This window comes from Protopterus annectens, chromosome 17.part0, assembly GCF_019279795.1.
Source record: "Protopterus annectens isolate FY-2018-M chromosome 17.part0, PAN1.0, whole genome shotgun sequence".
In the NCBI taxonomy this organism is placed as follows: domain Eukaryota; kingdom Metazoa; phylum Chordata; order Ceratodontiformes; family Protopteridae; genus Protopterus; species Protopterus annectens.
Genome location: NC_056751.1, coordinates 66,108,463 through 66,125,338, shown reverse-complemented (window position 1 = coordinate 66,125,338; position 16,876 = coordinate 66,108,463). Strand labels below are relative to the sequence as shown.

Sequence of the window (16,876 nt, the reverse complement as noted above, 5' to 3'; positions counted from 1 at the left end):
TTGTCTGAGCCAATTTACTTATCACATTATCAAGCAATAAATACATAAAATAACTACCCAGTGTTCATACAATTTAATATCAGACTACGTCAACCATATAAAAACATCTAATATATTCAGACATCAAAGTAAAATCAAATTTATCATATTGATTCTGGAAATAAAACAGTGGCCTTACATTCATCCATTCAGTCTGCAGAGCATCCCACTCATCTAAGGAATCCCACAACAGCTGTTTCAGTTTCAGCTCTGCGCTGACTTCTTCCAGAGCCTCATATTTTGTCACTTCCACCTGTTAACATTCAAGATATGAATTTAGTAAACTATTTTGCATCAAGACTGGCTTATCGTGTTAATCAATATGTACAGAAGCATATTAAGAAAAATGGGCACAAAGTAATTTTAGTCCTTTATCTTATGACAAAGAAAAAAAGTTTTTCTTAGTTATCTTTCCTATGTATTTTGTTAGTCTGACCATTCAGCCATATTGCCTACTTTCTCTAGGATGTACTCTTCTGTGAAAATACCCTATAGAATACCCATGAGGTAAGATTATTAGAGCACTTCATCTCTCTTGTACAAACTTCTGTTTTGATTATTAACAATATGAATTTAATATTAGAAACAAAGCCTAACGGGGCAGTGATACAAATTATTCCTAGTAGGTCACAGCAATGACATTACTAAGTATCATGACAAGCTGAAATCATAATGCAGAGTTAAGTATAAAAATAGTTAAAATAATTTCCATTTTTAGGTTTGGTTAATGAATGACAAAAATATGGACTCTGAAGGCATCTGAGAATGCCTGGATAACCTACTCAGCTAATGTAACTCTGATGGATAAGCTACAGATTTTTAATCAATAGCTTAGATTTGCTCAATTCTTAGAAATACATCTGTATCACTTTCACACATTCTTAACTGTCCACATTGTTTTGATCCAATTGATCAAGACAACTACCAGAATAACCCTCCACCATTTCTCTAAAAATACCTCCTTATTTTCCTTTAATCCGTGTACACAATGTGCAATGGTCAAAGTCACAATAATCCAACTAATGGCTCAGCAAAGGCTTTCACAAGCTGCAAAGATCTGTTAACTTGTAAACCGGGATTCCTAATGACGGCCACAATGCTGTCCTCGTGAAAAAGTAATTATGCAGCACAGTTTCTTTTCCCAAGATGGATAATGCCCCCAAAATCCTAATCCTAATATGTCTTCTGTCAGGGAGTGTGATAGATACATTATACAATGCAGAAAGTGGCCCAGCCAAGCTTAAACATGATTAAATTTAATATTATAAACTAGCAATGCTGTGAGCTCTATTTAGGTGCAACTGCATCTACACCATGTTTTTGCTTCGCCTGCACTAAGCAGACAAATTAGGAAAGGTATCATGACACCAGGGTTGATGCCACTGTAAAGGAAGATGAGTTAAAATGCAATGTATTATTTTCTTTTCTCTTCTAGCATATTCAGATGCAAGTAATGTATTTGTTCTTATGGGTTAGGAATGTGTGACTTTTGTCTTTTTTAACACAAAAGAATAGGGAATATCTTGTGAAGTATGTTGGATCTTGAGACTTGCTGTCATCACCTGTGAATACAAAAAAAAAGAGATGAAACGCATGGAAATGTCTTTTGAGATTTAATTGCTGAATGACTTAATGGCTTGCATATCACTAAGCCACACAATGGTACAGTCAAGGGAATAAAGCAGATGAGGATATGTACTTGCAATTTCTATTGACACAGGACTGATATGATTAAGTTACTTCATGAGAATTTGTTGTTATAAGTTAAAAAATGGTTTAACTATTTGTTTTTCTCAATACCAGTCAAAGGAAGATGATGTTGTTATGTACTTTGGAGGCTGGGAAAGTACACTGTATGTAAGCAAAAGTTACGCACCAGGTCCTTGACATCCCTCTCTGTCCATCTTAATCCACTTCAAGGTGGGTCCAAGCCAACAATACTTTCAAAATTTCTCCAGTGCTCAAGTTCTTCTTTCCCACAATGCCCTGTGCTAGGTGTATCTCTTCAGATCTTGTTTGTCACCTGTCTGATCAGATATGAATCTCCAGCACTCTGAGTATAACATAAGTGAATATTTTCCTTATGTTTCCTGTCTTTCCTGTAGTCAGAAGTTTTCCTTTCTATTCTTACAACCCTTTATATTGAAAAAACTCACATATTTCCTCTATGTCTCTTATGAGGACTGCCTCAGTTTACCTGTTAACTTTTTTGCTATGTAAGGGTGTCTTCTGTGGGAATTTCCCACTTTTGACATGGACAAAGCTCTGAGCATCAAAAAAGATTCTGCCATAGGATCCTCACACTGACAGTGTATATACTGCCTGGGACCTGATCATTTAAATGAAGATTGTGACATTTGTTCCTTCTTTAGCCAATGAGCCCTGCTGGATAGAAAGATCAAGTTAATTCTTAGGGGTCTTCACTTAGGTTCTACAGGAAAATTGATGAGCTCTTGTGGTGACTTGATACCCCCTCAGATTCCCAAGGATACGGAGAAGCAAGGTTGTATGAAAAAGAAAAAGGAAAGCCTAAGGTGAGACTTAGGGACAAAGAGAAGGACAGTGTTAGAGATAAGGGTCATAAGAAAAAGAAGGAAATGAGAAAAGGACCCTTGGATTCCTCCTCCTTCTTCTGCTCCAGCTTTGAAAATCTCTAGGCCTCCCAGGCTTTCATTGCCCTCAGTACATAATGTGTTGGATTTTTATCAGTCTTGACCTCTTATTTTTTCCTTGAGTGACTCCCAAGATGATTGTTATCTCAGATTGCTCCCCAAATGAATTTAATACATGGGGTCAGCAAGGGATTTAGACCTTCCAGATTTTTTCCTTCAGGCTACCCTCCACTGCATTCACACTGTCCATAATATCTTCCAGAAATGTCATGGAGATTGATTGTGATAAGATGATGAGAGCCTTTTTAATGTCTCGGATAGATATGGAAGTTATTTCCTCCCCCTTGACTCCAAGGATGGAGAGAGCTGGTCAACCCACTCCACTTATATTTGCTCATTCTCTCATCACTATATTGGGTCTGGTGTTGTCAAAATTGAGGTGCACCCTTATCATCTCTCTGTTAGTATCAACAGGCCTGGGGTCTTTGAAATCAACCATTTTACTGATCCGCTCACCTCCAAAGTTTTCAAAGCCAATGGTGTCCTGGAGCTAAGAGTTCAACAACAAGTGGCCACAGGCAAGATTGATTCCGTCTGGTTTGGATTGTTTCTTGGCTCTAGGTGCTTCAGCCCTTGATATTTTGTTTCCAGTCTCAGCCTCTGATGTGGTTGGGTCATCATCTCTGGAAGTTCATTCTTCTGATCTGTTGGCCTTGGATTCCATGTTGGGTTGGAGATCACTCATCTCAGTGCCACTGATTCTGTCCTCCATGTCTGAGGCTTTTGAGAAGATTCTGGTTCAAAAGACCACTCAGGAAGGGGATGTTTCTTTCACCTAGGCTCTACTAGACCTCATGATGTATCTGTGTCCTTTGGATCTCATCATCCTTCCCAGTGAAAACCTTCTTCAGAGAGCCTCACCCCATCCGTTACTCAAGAAACTAAGAAAATATATTCTGACTTTCAACTCTTTCTGCACCTGAAGAGCAGAGAAAGTGTAAGTGCAAGAGGAAACTCCTGGACTGTCCTCAGGAGTCACCCATTGAAGACAGTGACCTTGTTAAAGGGAAAGGGTCCCTTGGATCACCCATGAGGTCTCCTCATTTGGTGAGTTAATGGAGCTTTTACAACAAAGTGGGGACTGGTCAACTGATACCCCTTCCCCGATGAGGAAGAGTTCTTCAAGGCCTTTGGAGCTGCCGATCTACCTCCTAGTTGTTCCCTCTTGCAGACAGGCATATTGATGTTGTTTCATAGAGAGAGTGACATAATCCTGCTGTGAAGGAACCCATTTCTTTCAAACCAGACAAGGTGCTTATCCTTCACAAAGATCATTCACACTGGAGCAAAGGTCCTGTTGTGGATTCTTTTGTTATTGCAGCTGTCATGAAAGGAGATACTGCCAGCCCAGCTATCTGGAATTTTGTAAATAATTATATGTATTTGTGAATATCAACATGATGTATACAAGATGCTTGTGTTACAAATGTATTAGAATTGTAAGTCATGTGTATATCGAACTGCTTGAAGGTATTTCCAAAGTGCTTGGAATATAACTACAGCATGCCCTACAGGAAGAGAACAGAAATGTACCTGCACTATTGTAACCATTTAGATGTATATATTTTAACAGTGGAAACTGGAATACAGAAGGTTAGTGTCACTTGCCAGGTCAGGAAAAAACACGCAAACATTGTGGGTTCTTGTTCAAGCAGCTTTATTGCATGCAAAGACATCACACGTAAATGAGGTTAAGTAACTTTAACTTATAAACAAACTAACTATCATGCACATAGATGTTAACACTCTGGCTGCACCTTCAAAATGGCATTGAAACTAACACGTGCTTGGTACTTATATGCACGCACAGATCTTGGAAATGCTTCTTAAAGGTACAATACACCTGTTATTTTACATTCTCCCTCTTTGAGAAAAAGCGTTAGACATTGTCACTGATATTAATAAATATGCAATTCACACAGGAATAATTTTCAGCATCCAATTACACAAAGCTAGATACATATATACAACTATGTCCAAGTTGCTGTGTATTTCACAGTAGGCTTTGAAATGCAACCATATCGTGTGACATAAACTTTGGGATCTGGTTTAGCAACTGGGATTGGTTCTGCTGACTGTTCAATCTTAGGAACACTGGGATCATCTGTTGGAACAGTGTCAGGAGTCAAGACACGTTCTGGGACAGGAATACCATCTGGATTGCTCTGAGATTTAGAGTTGCTGCGATATCAGTTTTGTTACAGGAAGAAGATGTCTGCAATTTCTCCTCTACTCCACACCCTTGGATTTAAAAAAAACAGGATCTTGGCTCTGCACAAATATTCCTTACTTGACCAATCTGGTCGAAATCTTTCACCATTTGTATCCTCACTGTCTCTCTTTTTTTCAATGGACGAAGACATCTGTTCGATTTGTCATAGCTGAACTTTTGGAAAGAACGCTTTATAGATAACTGGGCTTTGATTGCTTTGTTATTTTTAGCTTTAGCCCTCAATAAACTAGAACTGATAGGCAACGTTGTTCTGGTTTGCCTAAATAGAAGTCTCTGAGCAGGTGAGTCAAGTATATCGTCATGGGGTATGTTTCTGAGATTGAGTAAATTCAGAAAAAAACATCTGTATTGCCACGCTTTGACTTCTGTAGCAATTGCTTTGCACTCTGTACTGCACATTCAGCAAGTCAATTTGATTGCAGATACTCTGGACTACTAGTTAAGCTTTGACTTCTGGAGTAATTGCTTTGCATTCTGTACTGCACATTCAGCAAGTCAATTTGACTGCAGATACTCTGGACTATTAGTTAACATGTGTGAAGTCCCATTTTCTGGCAAATTTCTGAAACAATTGACTAGTAAGTTGAGTACCATTGTCAGAGATTAACTTCTGTGGACTGCCATGTTATGAGAAAAGGCATTTCAACTTAGTAATAACTGTAGTAGAAGTTAGATTAGGTCTCAGATTGATCTTCAATCAATTCAAATAACAGTCTATCAGTACTAAGTAATGTTGATTGCTCCACTCGAATATGTCAGTGGCTACTACTGACCAAGGTAGAGCAGGGACTTGACTTAGCTGAAGCGGTTCTCTTTGCAAATGTGCTGTAGTACTATTGCATACTGAAAAGGAAGAAAGTACTCTATCAATGACTTTTGCTAGAGAAGTCCAAAACACTAGTCCTCTTGCCCTTCTCTTAGTAGATGCAGAACCCCGTTGGCCACAATGCAAAATCTGGATATATTCTTGTTGTAAGGTAGCAGGAACAACAACTTTAGGACCTTTGAAAATAATGCCATCTTCCATCAACAACTCATCTCTGTAAGGAAAGGAAAGTTGTACTTCGGGTGGTACACTAGATTGCTTTGATATAGTGACTGAGCTTTTGAAAAACTGGATCAGTCATTGTATGATCTTGTAGCTAATCAAGTCTTGTGGTAGAAAAATTATGCACCTCCATGACATCAAAGTCAAAATTCTCTGTGTCAAGCTGTTCTGTAGTATTTCTGGGTGATCTGGATAAGGTTTTCAGCCAGATAAAGAACTTTGTCTTTCGTGTAGACCATTTTGAAGTTGTACTTTTGTAATTTAACCATCATTCTTTGTAATCTCACTGGAGCTGAATGCATAGGCTTCTTTAAAATAGTAACCAAAGGTTGATGGTCATTTTCAATCTGGATATCTTGACCATAGATATAATCATCAAACTTAGAACATGCAAACACTATTGCCAAAAGTTCTTTCTCAATTTGAGCATACTGCATCTCAGTCTCAGTAAGTGTTTTAGATGCATAGGCTACCGGCTTGCCTTCTTGAAGAATAACTGCATCTAAACCAAACTCTGAAGCATCGCAGTAAAGAGTTACTGGTTTGTTGACATCATAGTATCTTAATGTTGGTGGGGGTAACAATTTTCTGCTTGAGAGTTTCAAATACTTTCTGGTGCTGTTCTGGTCATGACCATGTAACATTTGTATGTGTGAGCTCTCTCAGAGGTGCTGTCAACTCACTGAAGTCTGGGATAAACTTGCCAAAGTAACTGACCATACCAAGGAAATGTTACATTATCTGGTGCTGGCATTTCAAAAATGGCTGCTTGCTTGGATGGGTCTGGTCTCAAGCCAAAACTTGTAAATAAATGACCTACATATGTAACTTCTGGTAACCTAAATTTGCACTTCAGAGGATTTAGCTTTAAGTTCACTTCATGCGCTCTCTCTAGAACTCTCTTAAAATTTCTGTCATGCTCTGTCTCACCATTGCCTCGGACCAATAAATCATCCATTATTATGGCACAAGGATAATCCCAAAAATTTGCTCCATTGCATGCTGAAAGACTTCACTTGCAGAATTTATTCCAAACAGCATCTTGAGGAATCTATATCTTCGAAATGGGGTACTGAATGTTGTCAATAGTGAAGATTTATGATCAAGCATCACTTGCCAAAATGAACTTTTTGCATCTAAGACAGAAAAAACAGTGGCATTCGGTATCAGGACTGCAACCTCTTCAACTATACGGATAGGATGATGCAGTCTCTTCAATGCTTTATTCAAATCTTTTGGGTCAATGCATATTCTGATTTCATCTGAGCCTTTTTTATGAGCTGCTCCCATGGACGACACCCATTTGGTAGATTCTGTAACTGGACAAATTACACATTGTTGCACCATTTTGTCCAAATGAGCTTTGGCTTTATGCTGCATAGCTATCAGAACTCTTCTTGCTGGTCTGATCACTAGACTAATTTCTGGGTCTAGTTTCATAGAATACACAACTGGAAGTTTGCCTAACTTTTCATCGAAAACATCAGCATACTCTGAAAAAATGGTGTTGGTAAAGCTGGAACAGGGACATGTGCTTATTTGATGAACTTCTTTGGTAAAAAAAGCAGATTCATTTTTGAACAGTCTCTGAGACCCAATAATGACTGCACAGGTCTTTGAACCACATAGAACAATAGACTAAAACAGCTCTTGGCCACATAACATGAAAGCACTACTGAGCCTTCAGTTTGAATTTCTTAACTTCCATAAGCAACAGGTTTTGCACAGCTAGTCACATTTAGTTGTTCACCAGCTCTGACCCTTGCAAAAGTATCTGCAGACATGACATTACACTTTGAATCAGTGTCTACTTTGAGTTCAGTGGATTTACCATTAATCTGGACAGTACACAACACTTAATTTCTTGCCAATAAATCTATTGCATCAACTCTTTCAACAATTACTGACACACCATCTACATAGAAAGCAGACTGCTGCAGGTCTGTTTGATCAACTTGCTTTATTGAATGACCCTTTTTTGTAACTGTGTGAGGCTTACTTGATTTACAGAATCTTTGAAAATGGTTCCACTTACATTTGTGACATTGCTGGCCAAATGCTATGCACTTTTCTTTTCTGGGCTCATGGTTGGCACCAGAATTACAACAGTTAACAATAAAGCTTGATTTGGGTTTTGCTGATCCACCCTTATACTCTACTGAGCAAAGTCTGTTCTGCACTGAATAACCTTGGTTCTGAACTGAGCATGCTCCTTTAACTGAACTGGTCTTGGAATGTGCTAGAAGACTACGGGGTATACTTTGAAGTCTCGCAGTGGCTCCCACTGCCATGTGCTTAGGCCTGCTTTTACCAGTCACATGTTGCATGCTGTCTACATTAGCTCTGGAGCCTACTGAAACCATGCTCTTGTCACAAGCAAGCATATTTGTGTGCCTTTCTGCAACTTCATGGACCTGACAAATCTCAATGGCTTTGCTCAGTGCGAAATCACTATCACAAACCAAAATATTTCGCATAGCAGCATTATTAATACCATATATGAGTCTGTCCTTTATTAATTCATCTTTTAAATCACCAAACTTACAAGTTTTAGCCTTGTTTCTCAGGTCAGTGATAGAAGCTGCAAAAGTTTCCCCCTTGCTTTTGATCTCTCATGTAAAACAAATGCCTCTCTAGTGTAACATTAGTCTGGGGCTTAAACATTTCTCTGAATTTGCGCTTTAAACACTTGGGGTCTTTCCTTGATTCAGCCTGCACAACAACACAATGAGTTTCTCCTTCACCTTCATACACTGCTGGTGCATATACAAATGAATGCTCCCTTTCAGTGGCCTCTGACCCTGCTAGGTTCAGCAAAATGAATGCTCTGGTGCATGCATCTTTATCGGAATAAGCTATTTGTATAAATATATTGTTCTCTTGCTCAAATATTTTCCAATTCCCTATGATATTCTGATCAAACACAAGTGGTTCTGGCTTGCAAAGTCCATCTGCCATATTAACATATCTCAGTGAAGACTCTTGCAAATATGCATGAACACACATACTTGTACATACACATATACATGTGCTTGAAATTTATGCCAGTACTTGCAATAACACAACAAGCCTCTGTGTAACTGAACTTTACGAAATATGTTTCCTAGGCACTGTAATACTCTGAAACCACTTTAATGTAAAAACCACTTGCCTTGAAATTATTTTACTGTATGAGCCTTTTATCTAGAAATTACTTTACCACAAAAGTTATTTATCATCATTTTAAGAAACATTTTGAACAACTGCACAGTGTGGATAGACTGAGCAATAGAAGCTGATGGGAAGAAACATCTTGAAGTAACTGCACTTTGCGAATAAGTTATCTTGAAGTAATGGCACTTTATGAATAAACTGTTTTGAAGTAATGGCACTTTCCAAATAAACTGTTTCGAAGTAATGGCACTTTGCGAATAAACTGTTTTGAAGTAATTGCACTTTATGAATACATTGGGCAGAAGACGCTCAGAGTGAGAAACACCTCAAACCAACTGCACTTTGCAAATAAACAGTACACAGTACATGGAAATTTCCCAAAAATGGCTGCACTTTGCCAAATAACTTGGAAGAGATACTCTATAATGGCAGCACCCTGCGAACAGATGCACTCAGGCACAAGAAACTTTTGAGGTGGTTGCACTTGACTACACTTCATGAAATAGTTGCACTTTGCACACAACAAACTCCTTGGAAATAATGCACAGTAATAAACACACTGTAAGCATTTTTACACACTTTGAGATACTACAAACAACTCTAGTTATACTATTCAAGGCTTCAATCAATGTGAAGTAATAATTTATGCCAAAGCACAGTAATTTGCCAAAATAAATGCAGTCTCCTTTGCTTCACTTATACTCGGTGTGCCCTTTTCTGCCCTATCTATTATAATTGTTTTGCTCATTGAATCTCTTAATGTGCCCTTTATGCCCTTTTGTTATATTAATTTTGCTCATTTAATCTCTTTTCATACCCATTATACTTTCTTGTGCTCATTTGAACTCTAAACATGCTCATTTTACTTTAAACAAGCTTGTTTTACAAATAATTGGGTTTCAAATATTTTGTTTGATTAATGAGCTTTTTTATGTTTCTCTTTTGCTTTATAAATGTTTCTGTGCTATTTGTTTGCTTAATAATATGTTTTGTGCCCTTGTAATGCTCCATCTTACCTCTTTTAATAAATCATTTGTGCATGTTTTCTTTCCTTTTGCTCTTGTTTCTTTTAGCTTGCCTTCGCCATTACTTCTGCACCTTGTGGCTCTGAAGAATAGTCTTTGTAATCCTGGTTCTGACACCATGTCGCTCACCAGGTCAGGACAAAACAGGCGAACGTTGGGTTCTTGTTCAATCAGGTTTATTGTATGCAAACACACCATAAATGAAGTTACGTAACTTTAACTTATAAACAAACTAGCCATCACGCACATAGATGTTAACACTCTGGCTGCACCTTCAAAATGGCACTGAGGCTAACATGTGCTTGGTATTTATACACATGCACAGATCTTGGAAATGCTTCTTAAAGGTACAACACACCTGTTATTCTACAGTTAACTTCAGAAAAATAGATGAAATTAAATTACTTTATGGCCAGGCCATAAAGAAATGTTATCTTTCAGTTTCAGTGCAGCAAGAGACACAATGTTTAAAACTAGGAAGCTTTCTGTATTCTCTTGGAAATATTTTATTGTTGTATGACTTCCACCATTTGCCAAAGATCTCAGGTCTATGTATTTTCAAAGGTAAATGCTAAATACTTCTAGCTTCCAGCAGTGGGGGGTTTCACCTGGGATACAGTCAGATGACAAGAAATGAGGTCATTCTGCAAGCCATCCCAGCAGTAATATTTGAGATATTAATCTGAGAACTCTTTGAAAGAGGGACATTATTCTGTATTCGGTCTTGGACCTGACAAGAAGATCCATTCACCACACATTTCCCTTTTTCTGAAGTAAGTTATTAGGGTATATAATTCTCTTAGATACAGTCAGGAATACAGCAAAGCTTAATTTAGATGTATTTCTTTATTTATTTGAGACTGTCCTGGAATGTTGTTTTAAATACTTCCTGTGATTTTGACCTCTGAGGTCACTGTAAACATATACTGAATATTTTCTTGTTCTTTTAATATTTATTATTAAATATATTTAAACCCTTCATTGTGGCTGATCTCTCTAGACATATTTAAGTTTTGAGAGTACTTGTATATTTATTTGGTGACACTGTGTGGGCCACTCCTAATAGCCTTGCTCTTGGTCAAACTACCATTTGTATTAATAATAACATTATGCAGTAAGACTAGACACCCTTTGTTAAGGGCCTTAAAGTAGCTGATAAGGAGTGACTGGTGGCAGGGGAAACTACCTCATAGTCTTGGCAGAAGGGGGCATAGCTAGTAAACCTGTGCCAGTCTTTCCCAGGGGTGTGTGTGTGTGTGTGTGTGTGTGTGTGTGTGTGTGTGTGTGTGTGTGTGTGTGTGCAAATCAAACCTCAAAGAGTGTGTCAGCTACTTGGGCAGGGACATGAAGCATTGGTTGGACAGAGAGGGTGCTAGAGGCCTAGGCATGGTCACTCAGCTGAGATCTCAACTCTATCGCTGTGACAGTGGGGAGTCTTATTGAGGATCTGGAGAAAGAGGAAGAAACCAGCCCTGGACTGACTTCAGTCTATGTGTGCTCTTAAGGGAAATTGCACTTGATGCAGAGAGCTGCATAGGATCATAGGAGGTTACTAGGCTAATGGCCTTGGGGCTCTTACAATTCTAGCCAAGAATTTATCCCCAAAAAAAGAAACCTCAATTAGCACCTGTTGCCCCTGTCAATGAGGGACAAAGGTGGAACCCCAGGACAAATTTGTTGTTTCCCATCCTCTCATCAAGGTTGCGCTTGAAGAGGGTCAGCAAGGTACTCTGCTTGATATGTATGGGAAGTCTATTCCAGGGACAGGGGCAGCCTTTGGGAGACAAACCTGTCTCTCCAGCAGGTTTTGTTGATGTTGCATATTAGATTTAGGCCTATCGAGTGGGTAATGTGTGGGGAGTTAGACTTACAGATATGGAGCATCTCTAGTAGGGCAGGGTCAGACATTGCCTTGCAGGTGAGACACAGATCTTCTCTGAGCAATCCGTATTATATTAAATGGAGTGATACTAATTTCAGTCTGTCCACATAGGACAGGTGTTGGAGGGCATGAATTCTCTCCATCTGGAAATACTGTGTGTGTTGTAATCCTCCCAGTGTATGTCCCCCACTGGTGCCATTGAGGCTCCTTGATTACTGCTCCAGTGGTGGGGTGTCACATTTACTGGTTAGCAGTAGTGGGATCACCACATCACATATAAAGATTCAATGGTGTGGATACTGAATTCCTGTAGCCTGTAAACAGTGGTCACTAAAGAAGGCGTCTATACTCTCAAACAGTCACACAATGAAAAATCAGTTTCATACCACAGTAGCTTTATTTATTTTTTTTTAGCTTAGTTAGTCAGGGAGAACAGGCAAGGATGTTAGCAGAGGAGTATGGCAAGCTGACAAGGAGCCATTTGGCTGAGATATGCCAGATTAAAGGACTGGTGTATGCCAACTTGACTGAAGCAGACATGATTGCAGCCATAACCACAGCTGCATCACAGAACAGCAACCAACAGAACAACTAGACTGGCCTTGAGGATGTGCAACTCTCAGAAAATGGGCAATTCAACCTTTCCAGAGAGGACTTAAAAATCCATCTGGAGTTAAAGAGACCTGAACTGGAGGCCAAACATTTGGAAATAGAATCAGCAGAGACTGAGACATCTGGAAGCTGTGGAAAATGAAAGGCAGAGGCAACATGAAAAGGAGATGCTGACTCTTTGCCAGGATCATGGAGGTAAAGGGGAAGGGAGTAACTGAACCCCAGATGCAACAAAGGTCAGTAAATTACAGAGGGTGATAGTTTTGATAGTCTGAAAGGGTATGTAAACAGTATAATGTTGACCAAGGGGTCTGGGTACTGTTCCTGATTGCCTTACTCCATGGTAAAGCTGTAACTGCTGTTTTTAAATTGTCTGATACTGATTGCTTAAATTACAATATTGTTAAAAATGGTTTATTAGAGTGTTTTAAGTTAACACTCGAAGCTTATAGGAAAACGTTTTGTGTGCATAGACTCAAGGCAGATGAAAGTGTGTGTGAATATATTGCTGAGTTAAGCACTTATTTTCATAGATGGGTGAGCGGGTGTCAGGTAACCACTTTTTAAGGGCTGGCAGACCTTTTGATGAGGAAACAAGCCCTTCGAACTTTGCCTGAGGACATGAGACTCTAGTTAGCAGATAGGGAATGCAATACCGCAGATGAGTTGGGGAAAAGGGAGACCTATACCTAGCAAGCAGGACATCACTGCACAGGAAATGGATACCCAGTGCTGCTTATGGGTCTAAGGGAACCCATAGTGGGCAGCCTAAACCACCCCAGCCGAATCCGCCAGTAGCAGGGGAAGCCACTAGTTCAGGTACACAGCCGGGATCAAGGGTTAAATATTTTAAATGTAACTAATGGGGCCATGTAACATATAGATGCCCATGGAGGCAAGGTGGGGAACAAAAGGTGGGACAGCCAGTAAGTGGGAATGACAGAATGCCTGCAGTAAGTTATCTGGAGACAACAAGGGTACCAAACTACCACAAGAAGTTATATCCTATCTTAGTAGATGAGACACAGGCCACTGCTAAGAGAGACACAGCCTCTGACCTTACCATTTTGAAGCCTGCAATGGTTAAGGAGGAGCACTACTTACTTGGGCAGTCTACTCCAGTCAGAGCTTTAGGAGGGACCCCATTCCAAATAACTTTGCTAGGGTTCATCTTAACTTGGAGGGTGAAAAAGGAAGTAAGCAAGTAGGTGTGCTTGAGGATATCCATGCAGGTGTTCTGATAGGGAATGACTTTGATAATGCAGTACTCTGTGTGCATGCAGTTACATACTGTCAGGCTTGGAGACAAGTATGTGGGTCTGGTAGCCTTGGGAGGACACAGACCAACAGCACACTTGAAGCCAGGACTGGTGAGGTGGTTACTTCAGGGAGGGAGCTACCCTGTACTAGTGAGACTGAAGGTGAGCCACAGCTGCTTGTGGATACTGATGTTCCCTTGTACAGAGTGATTGCAAAGGCAGAGGTGAATAGTAATACCCAGGCTGACAGTGAGGCACCACTGTCAGAGAATACTAGACTTCCTATGGAAGGGGAGCTGGGAAGGGTTACAAAGAGAGAGTTGAGACAGGCTCAGCTTTCAGACCCTACATTGCAAGGCTTGAGGGAGGCAGCCAGGGAGGTACCTGATTCTCAAAGAAAGGGCAAAGCTGTGTATTGGGGCAAAAGGTTACTGTATAGAGAGTGGACCCCTGAGTAACGGCTAGAGGGTGAGATAATACAGCAGTTGGTAGTGCCCAGAGCCTACCATCTGGCACTTCTAGCCATAGCCCATGATATTACCTTTACAAGTCATATGGGCATAAAGTGTTCCATGAGACAGATCATGCAGAACATTTATTGGCCTGGAATTTTCAGGGATGTAACAGGGTACAGCAGGACCTGTGAGCAGTGCCAAATGGTAGGCAAGGCAGGAGACACAGTCAAAACTCCTTTGATGTCTTTGCCTGTGATTGAGGAGCCATTTCAGAGAGCAGCTATGGATATTGTGGGGCCTCTGAGTACCTCAATTTCCACAGGGAAGACGTACATCCTAGCAGTAGAAGATTATACTACCAGATACCCTGAGGTGGTGGCTCTGTCCTCCATTGAGGCAGAAAAGGTGGCAAATGCTTGGTTAGAGATTTTCAACAAAGTAGGTTTCCAAACAGAAATACTGACTGATCGAGGCACCAATTTCATGTCAGACCTGCTGGCTTGTCTGTGGGAGCGCAGTGCGGTGAAGCCACCCCTACCACCCCTAGTCTGGTGGAGACGTTAAACTCTACACTAAAGACCATGCTATGGGCATTTGCAGACCAGCTTAAGAGGAAGTGGAACAAATATCTGTCCCATCTATTGTTTGCTTACAGAGAATTGCCTCAGGCATCCACAGATTTTTCACCCTTTGAGTTGCTGTATTGACACAGGGTGAAGGGACCTCTAGATTTAATTTGTGATGAGTGGGAGGGTGAGTGTGAATCCCACAAGGAGTCTGTTGTGGCATATGTCCTAAATCTCAGGACAAGACTCAGGGAACTCATGGGCTTGGCCCAGGAGAACCTGGCAGAAGCCCAACAGCAGAAAAAGGACTGGTATGACAGGAATGCTTGAGCTACAGATTATGATGTAGGGCAGCAGGTTATGGTTCTCATTCCTGTCGGACACAACAAGCTGCAGGGAGATTGGGAGGGACCCTTCAAAGTGGTAAGGAAGGTCAATGGTGTTAACTACATGGTGGAGCTGCTAATCAGGAGGCAAGGGCACAAACTGTACCATGTTAACACCATCAAACCTTACTATGATAGGGAGGCCCTGGTGATAAGTATTTGCAGTAAAAGGCAGGAGGAGTCTGAGGGGGATCCATGGCTACAGGGAGCCAGCCAGAAAAATCCTAAATTACTATGGTGGAGCCTAGGAATGCAGGCATATGATATGACAGTGCAACACTGTAATGGGGTCAGCAATGCAAAGGCAGTTGGGATCTCAACAGGGAAAGGGGTAATGTATTGCCAGACAGGTTCATCCCTCTCAAGCAACATTTCTTAAGGGTCACTTGAAAAACTAGCTTGAGACTTGGAGGGGGTAAGAAATGTCATGAAAGGAGATACTGCCTGTCCATATCAATATGATGTGTACAAGATGATTGTGTTACAAATGTACTAGAACTGTATGTCATGTGTGACGTCCGTGCACTGGCCCAGCAATGAAGGAGCCTCAGTCCGCACCACTAACACCAGTGAGGGGCATCCATATAGGGAAAGGATAATAAATACATGTGCATGTGTGTGTGTGTGTGTGTGTGTGTGTGTGTGTGTGTGTGTGTGTGTGTGTGTGTGTGTGTGTGTGTGTGTGTGTGTGTGTCTGTGTGTGTGTATAAATCAAACCTCAGAGAGTGTGTGTGTCAGCTACTTGGGCAGGGACCTGAAACACAGGTTGGACAAAAGGGGTGCTGGAGGTCTTGGCATGGTCATTCAGTTGAGATCTCAACTCTATAGCTGTGCCAGTGGGGAGTCTTATTGGGGCTCTGGAGAAAGAGTGTGAAACCAGCAAAGGACTAAATGTGGTCTCTGTGTGCTCCTAAGGGAAATTTCACTTGATGCAGAGAGCTACATCTGGAAACACTGTGTGTATAACTTGTAATCTTCCTAGTGTGCATCCCCCACTGGTGCCAGTGGTGAGGATTCAGGCCCCTTTATTACTAGTCCAGTGGTGTGGCATCACAGCAGTGGCAACAAGGAAAGAGTTATCTAAGGAGAACTCCACAGCCCATCCTCATAACAGAGAGTCTACAGCCATGGATTATTTTGAAATGCATGTGTATGCCTCAGAAACCTTTTCACTTAGACCATTAAATTATATCTCTCATTATTACCAGATTCCAAAATAGGAGGCATCAGACTTTAGAGATTAAGAAGTCCATGAATTCACAGCTGGCTACCGGTTTGTCAGCTACTAGTGTAACCATGAGGGTGATTTCCAATAAAGCAGATCGAGCATATGATGGGTCATTCTATTCAGTCCCAAGGTGAAAGATATTTTGTCTAACAGTGAGCAAGAGGACAAATCATTATCAAATCTAAGAGTTCAGTTCTCTTTTCCTCAACTCAAGAACTGTTCGAATCATGAATCAGAGGGATGGAAATGTCTCTGAAAAAAAAAACCAGCATTTTGACACCTGACTTTTTTTAGAGTATCCGGGGCAGGAGGAGGATT

The 16,876-nt window shown here is 40.5% G+C and overlaps 1 protein-coding gene across 1 annotated transcript in view; it reads right to left on the bottom strand.

The window, feature by feature from the left end:
• The window catches only part of DNAH6 (dynein axonemal heavy chain 6), a 5,071,261-nt gene that overhangs the window by 4,013,045 nt on the left and 1,041,340 nt on the right, over nucleotides 1-16,876 (bottom strand). Inside the window, exon 18 of the mRNA XM_044059309.1 lies at nucleotides 179-292. Within this exon, the coding sequence (XP_043915244.1) occupies nucleotides 179-292 (114 nt within the window). The remainder of the gene's footprint in view (nucleotides 1-178; nucleotides 293-16,876) is intronic.